The 12,197-nt window shown below is 40.3% G+C and overlaps 2 protein-coding genes across 2 annotated transcripts in view; both read right to left on the bottom strand.

Annotated features, from left to right (window-relative positions):
- The window catches only part of LOC107093832 (palladin-like), a 42,071-nt gene extending 40,785 nt beyond the window's left edge, over window positions 1–1,286 (bottom strand). The window contains exon 1 of the mRNA XM_015389132.1: window positions 1,146–1,286. The gene's annotated coding sequence lies outside the window, so the exon portion shown is untranslated. The remainder of the gene's footprint in view (window positions 1–1,145) is intronic.
- Window positions 1,287–8,089: 6,803 nt separating this feature from the next.
- LOC107093839 (mitogen-activated protein kinase kinase kinase kinase 4-like) overlaps window positions 8,090–12,197 on the bottom strand; it is a 107,582-nt gene continuing 103,474 nt past the window's right edge. Inside the window, 3 exon segments of the mRNA XM_015389140.1 lie at window positions 8,090–10,167; window positions 10,237–10,376; window positions 10,453–10,612. Coding sequence (XP_015244626.1) covers window positions 10,084–10,167; window positions 10,237–10,376; window positions 10,453–10,612 — 384 coding nt within the window. The 3' untranslated portion in view covers window positions 8,090–10,083.

Genomic DNA, 12,197 nt, shown 5'->3' with positions numbered 1-12,197 from the left:
TGAGACCGATGGGAGCCTCTGTTTGCTTGATCTGCTCCCCTGAAGATGATTGGTCGGTTCAGTCATCGTATTTCTGCAAACACGATTTCAAAGTTCAGCAAAGGTGTGGGAGGACTTTCAGCTTTTCCTCAACTGTTGGAAAACAAGCTTCCTTCACCTCCGGGGTGTCAGCTGATCAGTCCCCGCACCGACCAACCAGAGCTCTGCATGCCAAGCTGGTGCTGCTCTGACATTCACCCAGCAACACACACACAGACATACTCGTTCTGCTATATGTAGTGAGGACCGTGAGTTGAGTCTTATTGACTTCCAGTCATTTTAAACCCTTTCTATGCCCTGACCCTTAAACTAAACCTAAACCTAAGCATGATGACCGGCAAAATGTCCTCACTTTGCAACAGCTGGTCCTCAATCTGTAGTCAAATTGGAAAAATGGTCCTCACTCTGAGGGCTAGACAGGTACACACACACACACACACACCCATACTCGTTCTGCTATTGAAGTGAGGACCATGTGTTGACTCCCATTGACTCCCATTGATTTTCAGTCATTTTTAACCCTTTCTATGCCCTAAACCTAACCATTACCAATGCATACTTCAGCCTAACCAATTGACACCTAAACCTAACCATTAGCAGAATAGTATTAGATGGTGAAATTGGAAAAATGGTCCTCACTCTGAGGGCTAGACAGGTGTACACACACACACACCAGTGAGATTTCACTGCCTCACTCAGCAAACTATAAATAACAACTTGGTTTAGAGTCATTTTGTCCCATTAAGCATCCAGACCCTTAGTTTTAATCACACCAACAGAGATACAGACAGAAAAACTCAGTGTGGGGGCTTCATAGGTTCATGACGATGCATAAAATTAGATCTGCCCCCCCCTCTAAACTCTCTGTCAGCTGTTGTCTTCTCTCTGACTGCTAACTCATTCCCTGCACCAGTTGCTCTATCATGAACCTAACAGGTTTGAACCACTTCAATGGCAGCTGGTTTACTTTTGCTTTGTCATCTGGACTCCCACTATGATTCTGCTGCCTGAGTTTAGTTTGGGATCTCCTACTATACTGCCAGTGATGGAGGCCATGCACATGTAAAACAGGCCTGGTTCCCCCCAGCATGCCGTAAGCCCCTTACCTGCCTGTGCTTTCCTCTGTTGATTGAACCAAATGTCTTAATCCAGCAGGAGGAAGATCCCGATGCTGTCAAACCGCTCTGTGACCCGAGGCCTGCTGGTCATGACGGCTGCAGGCTGCCTGATGAGCTGAGAAACACTTTTACACATGTATGGATGTGTGTGTGAGTGTGTGTACTTGCTCATGGGTGTGTTGAAAGGGTTAGGAGGGAATCTGAGGCGGGGGGGGGGGGGCACGAGGAGGGGACAGTGAGGCTCAGAGAAAGGAGCAAAATACAGATTTCAGTGTCAAGAAAAAAATATTAAAGGAATTTAATTCATCAGCACTTAAAACAATTACAAAAAAGTTTTTTTATGTTATCAGTTATTTATTCTTTCAAAGGTAAATATTACATTAAAACATCAGAAGATGTAAATGAACTTAAATGTGTGTTCAGGGTGTCATGGCCGATGATTGGATGAAGAAGTTTATCCAGGACAGCGAGACAGAAAACCTGCGCCTGGTGCCACGGAGTCGTCTGTGGAAACATAAAACTTCCAGAGACGGACACATGGAGGGAGTGGGAGCCTGATACCGTCTTACAGGGGAGGGGGCCACCTCTTATGTCCAACCAGTGGAAAAGCAGCTTCACTGCTGATATAAAGCATGAGCCAACAGCGGAAGCATAAGGCTGAGGGCTAAATGTCATTATTACAAACTGAGAACCTGGATGCTAGTAAAAAATGTTGAGGTATGTCTGTTTTTAGCCTCACAGGCTCCAAACAAAGGTCATGAGAGAAAAGAATGAGTTCTGCTACGTTCAGACCTAAAGCAGCAGAGACAGCAGGAACAGCTAGTTTATATGCAAAGTCAATGGTTGATGCACATCAAGGCGCAGCAAAAGGTCCTGCAGCGCGTCAGGTGCTCAGACGCTCGCGATGCCCTGCAAAAGCAGCAGCTGCTGGAGTTGAAAAAATAAATTTTTGCTGCTTGACGTGCCACATCAACCAATCAGAGAAGCTGATCTGGGAGCTGGCAGGGAGACTGGCACAGCACTGCTGATGCAGATCGCTATGATCACTCCTCTAAAACAGTTTAATAACACCTTAATTACCTTAAAATGCTGAAACCTGCCGGCAAAACATGTTACCTATTATTATCCAAGTTGCCTGCAGTTTGGATTCCGTACATGAAAAACGCCTCCCTGCCGCCACGGAAAACCTCAAAGAGAAGACCAGGCCAGAGGCTGCTGTTGAACAGCATTCCTAGTGACAGCACAGTGCTAGTGTACGGGGGTCTGAGTGGCTCCCACAGAAATAATATTTGAAGGCAGGATGGTAATCTAGACGAACTGCACAGATTAAGTTTTTAGGTGGAATTTCTCACTGAAAAACATGTTAAAATTTTACCCACTGATCACGGCAAATACAGCTGCCATTGTTACAGGCAAAGAAAGGATAAGGTAGCTCGGCCNGTCATTAAAAACTCTTATTAAAGCAGATTCTGTACTATGAAGAGTTTTAAAGCCTGACTGAAAAACCTCCAGAATGCCATTGTCATCTAAAAACTGTGTCAGCTGACAGTACACAATTTTCTCTAAAACCTTAGAAAGAAAAGGCAGCTTCTTTTCATGAGAGAAAAGAATGAGTTCTGCTACGTTCAGATCAAAAGCAGCAGAGACAGCAGGAGCAGCTAGTTTATATGCAAAGTCAATGGTTGACGCGCATCAAGGCACAGCAAAAGGTCCTGCAGCGCGTCAGGTGCTCAGACGCTTGCGATGCCCTGCAAAAGCAGCAGCTGCTGGAGTTGAAAAATTTTACTTTTGCTGCTTGACGCACCGCATCAACCAATCAGAGAAGCTGATCTGGGAGTTGGCAGGGAGACGGACACAGCTCTGCTGATGCAGATCACTATGATCACTCCTCTAAAACAGTTTAATAACACCTTACTTAACTTAAAATGCTGAAATCTGCCGGCAAAACATGTTACCTATTATTATCCCAGTTGCCTGCAGTTTGGATTCCGTACATGAAAAACGCCTCCCTGCTGCCACAGCAAACCGTGAGGAGGCGACCGGGCCAGAGGCTGCTGTTGAACAGCATTCCTAGTGACAGCACAGTGCTATTGTACGGGGGTCTGAGTGGCTCCCACAGAAATATTATTTGAAGGCAGCATGGTAATCTAGACGAACTGCACAGATTAAGTTTTTAGGTGGACTTTCTCACTGAAAAACATGTTAAAATTTTACCCACTGATCACGGCAAATACAGCTGCCATTGTTACAGGCAAAGAAAGGATAAGGTAGCTCGGCCCAATGCGCATCAGACCCACTTTTTTTCACTGTGCAGCCAGAGCAGCAAAGATGCTTCAGCAGCGCGTCAGAACTAAACTGGTACAAGCATCAAAAATGAAGCAGCACGCGCATTTCTGCTGCTCCTGCTGCTTTAGGTGTGAACGTGGCATTACACATCCTTCTTCATGGCATGAAGGGGAGGACTGGTATTTTGAGAAGATCAATCTGGCCAAGATATATTAACCCAGAGGGAACGGCCTTGATGAACTCAAGTTGTCTTTCCTCCAAATGTTCAAGTGTGAGAAAGTTCTTTATGCAGGGGGTGGGTTGGTTCCCCTGGGATTTTGTAAGGTATAAATGTAAGTGCTGAGGTTGCCTCAGTCCGAGCTCTATCTCTCCGTCTGAGGACGTTAAATACATTTGAACCTTTTGTCTTGCAAGATATGCCTCTGTCTCTGCTTCCTAACTGCACAAGCAATACATAAAAAACACTTAAATAGCCTTTCGAACGTTACTGTGACTGCTCTGAGCATGTCCGATGATGACGTCACGCAATACTATGGAGAGAATGTAAAACAATTTAATTTCTTTAACAAGTCTTCAATATTTTCTATACGATGTAGTTTAGCATTCTTTAATATTTTAAGTATATAAATAGATATTTTTAGATGATTAGATGACGATGTAACTCTGAGAAGAAGCCATTTCTCAGCTCTGTCACTAGCTTCATCTCCTGGAACTTCAACCTCCCGTTCCTGTCGGTGCAGAAACATTTTGTGTCTGTGTTGGAGTAGCATTTTGAACCCCTCAAAATGCATAAAATAATGACTTACATCTTGAACAAGATTAATACTTTATTTGGTACCATTCTGTTTTTTGTTTTGATGTTAAAATGCTGATATAAAAGTGGAAGTTTAACCTTTAAAGTATCAGATAAACTAGTTGAAACTTGTCCTTAATCATGTTTGCATTCGTCTTCATCAGTCAAATAGGGACGACTGTGAACATTAAAAATCTTTTTAGCCCCAATGGTTAATGTAGCAGCTACCTTCAGGCAGCAGCAAGTGTTACTGGAGAACACATCAGGTTTGTTTGAGTTTGAACGGGAAAAAAATCACAAGAAGCAGCAAAACATTTCAAGATATTTATTGTCGTTCCTTTCTTTGTGTAAATAAAAATGGAAATCTCAAGTCAATTCAAAGAGGAAGGGGGTACAGTATACAACACAAACATTGGTCCAGTGCAATAACAATGTTACAGAATATATATATATATATATATTCATGGAATACAACCATAATTAAGCTAACACTTGAATTTTGTAACCTGAAAAGGGTAAATAAATCAATTTTTGATAAAAAAGCAGCCAATATATAACTATAAAACTGTTATTGTTTTGCATTTAATGGAGATTATTTTGGTTCGTTAATGAGCAAAGATTACCTTTAAAGGTGCATAGTCACGTTACTTGACCGTTTTGTATACGTTGGTAATTCACTCTTGTTTAAATACAATGTTTTCTGAAAGAACATCATGTTTTTTTACTTGTTTTTGCAAAGTTTGTTAGTAAATTAACCCCTTATGTACCAACAAGGTATGAAGCTTTGCATGTGAAAAGGGGGTAAAAAAGTAAGTAGACTACTGCAGTTTAGCCAGTTAGAAACTCCCAAGAATGTGTGGAAATAATGAAGGAAAATCCAAGATCCACTGTGAAAAAATATGAAAAAAGATAAAAAACCGTCTAAACATTGGTGTTAACTGAAAAAGACCTAAAGGCGTTCAGATGCAGCTGCTAAAGTTCATTAAAACTGATGCTATTGATATAGCAATGACATTGTCCAAACCAAAGTCTACATAGATAGACCGATTGGTTCTTAGCTTTATGTTTCTCCGTTTGTGTTTGTTGTGAACAGGAATTTTCTTCCTGCTTTCAGCTCTGAGGTGGATTCACTAGAACAGAGATGCTGTAGATCAGTTAACTTAACAAACATCAGTTGGTCTTTGACCACAGCCAGCTGTTTTTTTTTTATGTGATTCACTGCAGGACAGTCAAACTTTGTTTAGTAGTTTCTTTCTGGCTTTCTGATAGCCAGAAGGAGACTACGCCAGCAGATGGCGCCACCTCTTTTAATATCTGTGCATCACACCTGATGCTGGAATTCTATTTAGGCACATAAATGATTATCTAAAAGCTATCAGGACGGAGGCTGGGTGAATATAACTTCATTTTTAATCAGGATGAGCTAAAGCTTGGTCTTCTATTCATTTTTTACAGATATATATAACATGACTATGCACCTTTTATGTGTCAATAATGAAACATTACTAAGTGTAATTACTGTTTCGGTCAGTCTGACAGATCTTCCCTCTAATTCTAAAAACCTAAGACATATTTGAACTTTTTTGGAATATTAGCAATGATAACCAACCTCGATTATGTGACACTTAACACTTCCTTAAAGCCACCATCTACCACTCTAACTCCATCCCTTCTTGCTTAAGACATTTTATGTTTCTAGTCTACCTCACTCTGGCCCATAAACAACCACAACGTTTCAACATTCATTCCTTAAGACTATACAGCATATTATCCCCCGTGGGTCCTCACCTCCTGTTATATTAAACTGTTAGGGGAGCGGATTCAATGTTTACTAAGAAAACAAGCTCACCAACCTTTTAAAAGATTCCCATTGTCAGTAAAGTTTGTAAAGACTCTTTCATTTTGTCTGACAGCTCTTTGTTCAGTTACAAAGTTCTGGAAAAAAAGGCCAACTACATTTTAAGGAACGGATTGAAAATCTGCTCTAAAAGCAGTAAAGGACTCAAGACTCAGATGGTACAGAGTTGAGCAGGGAAGGAAAAGTGTCAGAAACAAGAAAGGTTTAAAGAGCTGGTGGGAGTGGAAGAGATGTGAGTCAGCACAGGTCTGAAACTGAATCTGTTATGATCCCAGCCGGTGGAAGGTGTGGGAGGAGACGCTCTGATCTGTTTGGCTCTCATTAGAGATCCAGCTACTGTGAAACGCTTAGCAACAGGGAGCCAACCCGGACTAACTCGGCAGAGACAGACATGGAATATTGGCTTCTTTTTTTCCACCCAGACTTGTTGTAATGACTGTAACCCCCTCCCGGCCATGAAAAAAACAACAACAACATATTCGTTCGTATGGAATCAATTTGGGAGTTGAATAAAGCCCAATAAGGACCACTTGCATAGGTAGGGTACCAATTATTTAGATTACAGTTTTATTGGACAGATGATGAATTCATTGTATTAACTTCATTAATTTTCTTAAAATTTCAGTTTTTGTTACCTGGAATTAAGAACTGGGATATTTTATTTATTTTATAATAAAGATTTGTGGAAAAAATTGACGCTACCGTACATCAATGAAATTCATAGAAAGCTAGATCCAAGTCAGCTTACTTTCGAGTGTCTCATCTGGACTCTTTACTAACAGTGTTCTTAAGGGGGATACACCGGTGGCGTTATGATGCGCAGTGCAGCAGAGCAATAAATGCGCAAACGGTTACACGTGTAGATATGCGACGCTGTTCCTAATTTACGATGAGTTTCTAATTTCAGAGACGTATACGCTCCAGTTTGGGCTAGGAAGAAAAAGTAACACAACATCCGGTTTGAAAGTTGACTTCAGGACAAGGTGTGTTTTCTACATGGCACTAGCGGCTTGTTTTTCCTACAGTAGGCTGACAGGAAAAGGGGATATAAGAGAGAGAGAGACATGCGGCGAAGGACCACAGGGTCAGCCACATCGAGGACTAAGGCCTCCGTACATGGGTCATGCGCGCTAACCACTGCGCCATCTGCACGCGCTACATGGAGCTTTTTTTTAACAAGATAATAACCCAACGCCTACAGTTATTGACGCCCAACCAGCAGATGTTGGTAATTGTGACATGATAAAAAAATACATATTTGATAACTCATCAGATTGGTCAGAAAACTGATTTGTAGGTGATTATACATGGAGCCACATTCAGCCAGGCATCGGTTATTGCAGTACAACAAAGGACCCAAACGACTCCCCATTCCTTAAGGGGCGGACCCGTTCGTCAGGTTCAATTTATATGTTTTCTGAGCCAAAACAGGTCAACTCTATAAAGCCTTGGACTCAACGCTGTTTCTGACATTTTGAATTGAAAAAGATCCTGGATGGAAAGCGAAACGTCTTCAAACTTGGAAACAAAGTCCAGTGGATTGTTTTTTAACGTTTCTCAAGTGATCACACATTATTTATAAGTTCATAACTTAAACACATAGTACTGTTTAATTTACTTCCCCATGTCATAAAAGCTCGTCTTTTCTAAGTGTCCCGTTGCTGTGGAGCGTTCTCTTCGGCATCAGGTGTAAATTTCAGTTTTCAAACATATGTATGTATGCTGCTTTGCTGCGCTGTTACGAATCCAATGTGTTTACCGTTTTAGTAGAGAACACGGCTAAATAGCGCCTCAATCTGTCCTCTAATGTAACTGAAGCTAAACAAAGGTTAGCATCATTTTTTAGTTTCTAAATGAGATCCCTTCATAAACATCCATCAATTATCAAACCCGATAAATCAGGTGAAACTAGTCTATATATTTCCATGTAAATTCACCACATTTGAATCTATATTTTTGTTTTTTTTTTAATGCTACATGCAATTTCTAGTGTCCTTCAATGTTAAAATTACTTTCCCCCCTTTTTTTAAAACTAAAATTGAAATGCAGCTAGCCAATAAGCTCAAAACTTAGGAATACAATAGCCTAAAATGTTAGCTAGCTCCAAAAGCTAGCATCTACCATTTTGTTGTAGTTAGCTTAAGTTAGCGAACTCATGAAAATGCTGAGTTTATTATGTGTAATTTGATTTTAGCAGTAATAAGCCAAATGTTCCGAGTTTGTTAGAAAGGAATGTAATTTTTTTTCTGCTTAAACAAACATAAAACATTCGATAAGAAGTTAGCAATAAAACGTTTAACACCCAGTAAGGTCAGTTTTTGTGTTGCTCACGATATCCTCACAGAACCAGCTGCAGTTTCAAGTTAAAACTACCAACTAAAAAAACGAAAAGTATTAAAAACATTTGGCAATATTTCTGGTAAAAACCTGCAGGTCATCATACAAAGCAAGCTAGCTAAACATCATGCTGGAATGCTAACATAATGACAATAAAAATCATTTCCAAATACAAAATAAACATATTTTTGGTGAACTTTTCTTCACACAAAGGTCTTTGGACAATTAATGTGCAGCTTGATCATTTGGTTGGAATATTCTGTATAGTATTATAATCATATATAAGTATTTTATACATCTCAGCAAATTAACCATTTTTTATTGGACAATTATTGATGTTAAACTAAATGTTTTGCTGTTTTTCTTTCATTTCACTGAAATCCAAACATGAAACATTTTCACAATTTAACTCTTTGCATGAATTAAGCTGCAAGGCTCAAAAGCAGCCAAAGCAAAAAAATAAAAGATATATATAAAATCCTATCAGACTGTAGAGTAACAAATACTGATTTAAAGCAGACAAAAAACATGAACTTTGTCGGTTTTATATGTCTGACTTAAAAAGATGACTTCATTTCATAGCAGGAAACATAAAAAAAAAAACACCATTATGATGGTTATTGTGCAAAACACCTGATTTTTTTTTTTTACACACCAGGGAAAAGGTCAAGCCAAAAAAAGACAAACAAACAAAGATAATTAATTTAATGAAACCCCGAAAAGAGCTTTATGGTCAGTGGCTCCTATTCAACACTAGGAAAAACATTTAAAAATCACTGAAGTAACACAGTCTGTTCTGAGTTTTTCACATTTATGAGCCTGTTTATTTACCCTCTGTACAGGGAAATACAGATGGCTTTTTGATTTGTAAAACATTTAGAAAACAGTGCATTTTAGATAAATCTTAAGCTGTACAGAAAATAGTAACAGTGGACTGTTACTAATCACCATAATATTTCAAAGCAGTTACATTTTTGGTCCTTCTTATGTAAAAATAGTTTTAACTGATAGTGAACTATTAGAGGAGGAAGACTATTCAGCATACACTAATAAAAAGTTTAATTTATTGATAAACTCCAGTTAGTTATCAGATTTCTGTCTGTTTTAAAGGCTGCTGATGTATCTAAATGATGGTGTCACATCATCCTAACATGAAGATAAACTTCCTACAGTTCATAGGCTCATGTTTACTAGAATAAATTAGGGTGGGATTATCTAAAAGTCGTTAATTTCAAACATCTTTGAGGTATGGCAGATGGGAAGTCTAAGCAAACGTCAAAAAACGGGCGTGCTCCCCATCAGCCGACTGGTGATCCATCGAACGGATACTGATGGTTCGATGTGGACGGATGTCCAGGAACTTGTTACACGATGAAGTCCGAATCTTCTTCAGCGGCTGTAGATCAACCTCTCATACGGATCTGAGGTCCACACATTAAGATTTGCTGCTATCTCATTAAGGCGCTGCTAGCTCTGCCTTCAAGCAACGCGGCAATCAGCTAAAGTTACCTTTCTGGGAATCTGAGGTCCCGACGGCTGCGCTGGATGGATTCAAGCAGAAGAAGGCTAATCGGTAAATCCTGCCCTCTGATTGGTTCAGTACAAATCTAATCCTGAAGAAAGATCTAGAGCCCGAGAGACGGCTGCGACGGCTACCAGCTGAACAGAGAGTTCTGTCCGAGCGTCATGAAGTAGATCTGGCTGCTGCCTCCGGACTGCACCGAAGCAAAGAACACCTGCGGCATGAAAAAGCGTCTGAGTAAACTATTACAATCTGCTGATGTTTACTTCAGTCTCCCTCTTACCTTGTCGTTCCTCTCACACAGGAACTTCAGTTTCTGGGCCTTCTTGTGCATGAAGACTCCCTCCAGGTTCCCTGTATTGGCAGACCTCAACTCTATGGCCTTTTCTCCCCAACCCATCACCTGGTTGGACTGAAGGTAAGCTGGACAAGGAGGGGAGAGTTAGAGCGGCTGGGGGAGGTTCATGGGTTTTCGGAGCAGTTTTTGGGGTCTAGTTACCGACGGATGTAGGCATCTCGCCCCACTGCAGCACCGTGTCCTTGGTGATGCGGCCGTACGTGTCGATGTAGACGCCTTCATCTTCATAGCAAACCAGAACTTCTGTTCCGGCTTTGTTTGGCAAAATGATGATGGCGTGAGGATGGACCGGACCCTGGATCTGTTAAACAAAACCAGAAACATGATTGCAAATGTATTCCTTAAACAGGAATGTTTTAAAAGCAGGCATCCCCAAAGTCGCTCCTCAAGGGCCACGGTCCTGCAAGTCTTAGACGTTTACCTGCTTTAAGCACAGCTGATTATGATGATAGTAGTTGAGCAAAAGCCTGTTAATCAACTTTCGATTAAAATCAGCTGTGCTGGAGCAAGGAAACCTGGAAAAAAAGGGTTAAAAAAAGGATAGCGGGCCTCGAGGACCGACTTTGGGGAGGTTTGTAATAAAGCGATGTTCAGAAAAACAGTTGGAAAGAATGAGTGACTTTATTTTGAGATCATATATAAAAAATAAAATTATAACGACATGTAGTCGTCACGGTCTTGGTTCTGTTAAATTTTCTTTTGAGTTTTCAGTTTCACTTTGATCCATGTTTTTCCGTGTTTTCTAGTTTTATTTGTTTAATTCCTATTTTGTCGTGTTTTCTGGATATATTTGAGTTCTTAGGTTCTTTGTTGCCCTCTTGTGTTGGTCTCCTTTTCCCTAGCTCCCTTCTAGACTCCTCTATGCACACCTGCTCCCAAATAGCTCATTAGTTCTGTCTTTGTTCAGTCTCCCATATATTCTCTTCCTGTGCAGTTCCTCAGTGCTGGTTCCTCGTCTTTTCCTGGCTCCTCATGCTTGTTTTCCTTGATGTCTCCAAGGTTCTGTTTTTTATGTATTTTGCTATGTTGGATTTTTGGATTCCTGCCTCAGTTGCATGTGATTACTTCATTAAATCTTCAAGAACTCACCTCTGCCTCCTCACCTCTGCATTTACTGTAGGTCCTCAAAATCTCAACCAAACCCTGACAGTAATAGAATAAAAGGGACTTCACTTCTAGAGATTGTTTTGGAGCTTTTATAGCATTAAAACCTCATTTGGACCAATTTGTGGTCAAAGGGACGTACATTCATCTGTTTTTATTGCAAAGATGGAAACAGATTGCTATGAACAATTGACATCCCATAATTTTCCACCAACACTATTAGCTGATAATCAGACTCTTCCCTGTTGAAGTGAAACATAAGCACCAGCTGAAACTTCTCGTTTAAACAGACTACATTTACACTGCAGGCCTTAATGCTCAATTTAGATTTTTCCAGATATATGCGGTTTCTATGTGATCTCCTGTTTGAACTGCATTCATACAGGTAAAGTGTCCTGCATGCACATTAGAGGAAGCAATTACATCACAATAAAGCCTGCTCTGTGTTGACGGAAGTTAACATGGATGGTAGTACTGGAGCGCTTCTAGTGATCTTTCCCAACATTAAAAACTCAACCTTTTCAAGATGATAAAAAAAAAAGATTGCTCTTTGCATTACCGTCCGCCATGTTTGTTTTTCTTTTCTTGCTGCTTCTGCATGGCAAGATGCGGAATAGGAACCTTTGTTGAGTATTAATACAGGGTTTATACAGGAATGGGTAACTCTAATTTAATGCCTTTTAATGCTCTTAGAAATAATTTTAATGCCATCAAAAAATACCCATGACTCTCATATGTTTTGTGATCTTCACCGTCGACCGGCTGCAGCCATGTCCCGAATT

This window comes from Cyprinodon variegatus, unplaced genomic scaffold (genome assembly GCF_000732505.1).
Source record: "Cyprinodon variegatus isolate N-32 unplaced genomic scaffold, C_variegatus-1.0 Scaffold449, whole genome shotgun sequence".
NCBI lineage: Eukaryota > Metazoa > Chordata > Actinopteri > Cyprinodontiformes > Cyprinodontidae > Cyprinodon > Cyprinodon variegatus.
Note: the sequence above shows the minus strand (reverse complement) of the source record. Positions and strands in the feature narration are given on the sequence as shown.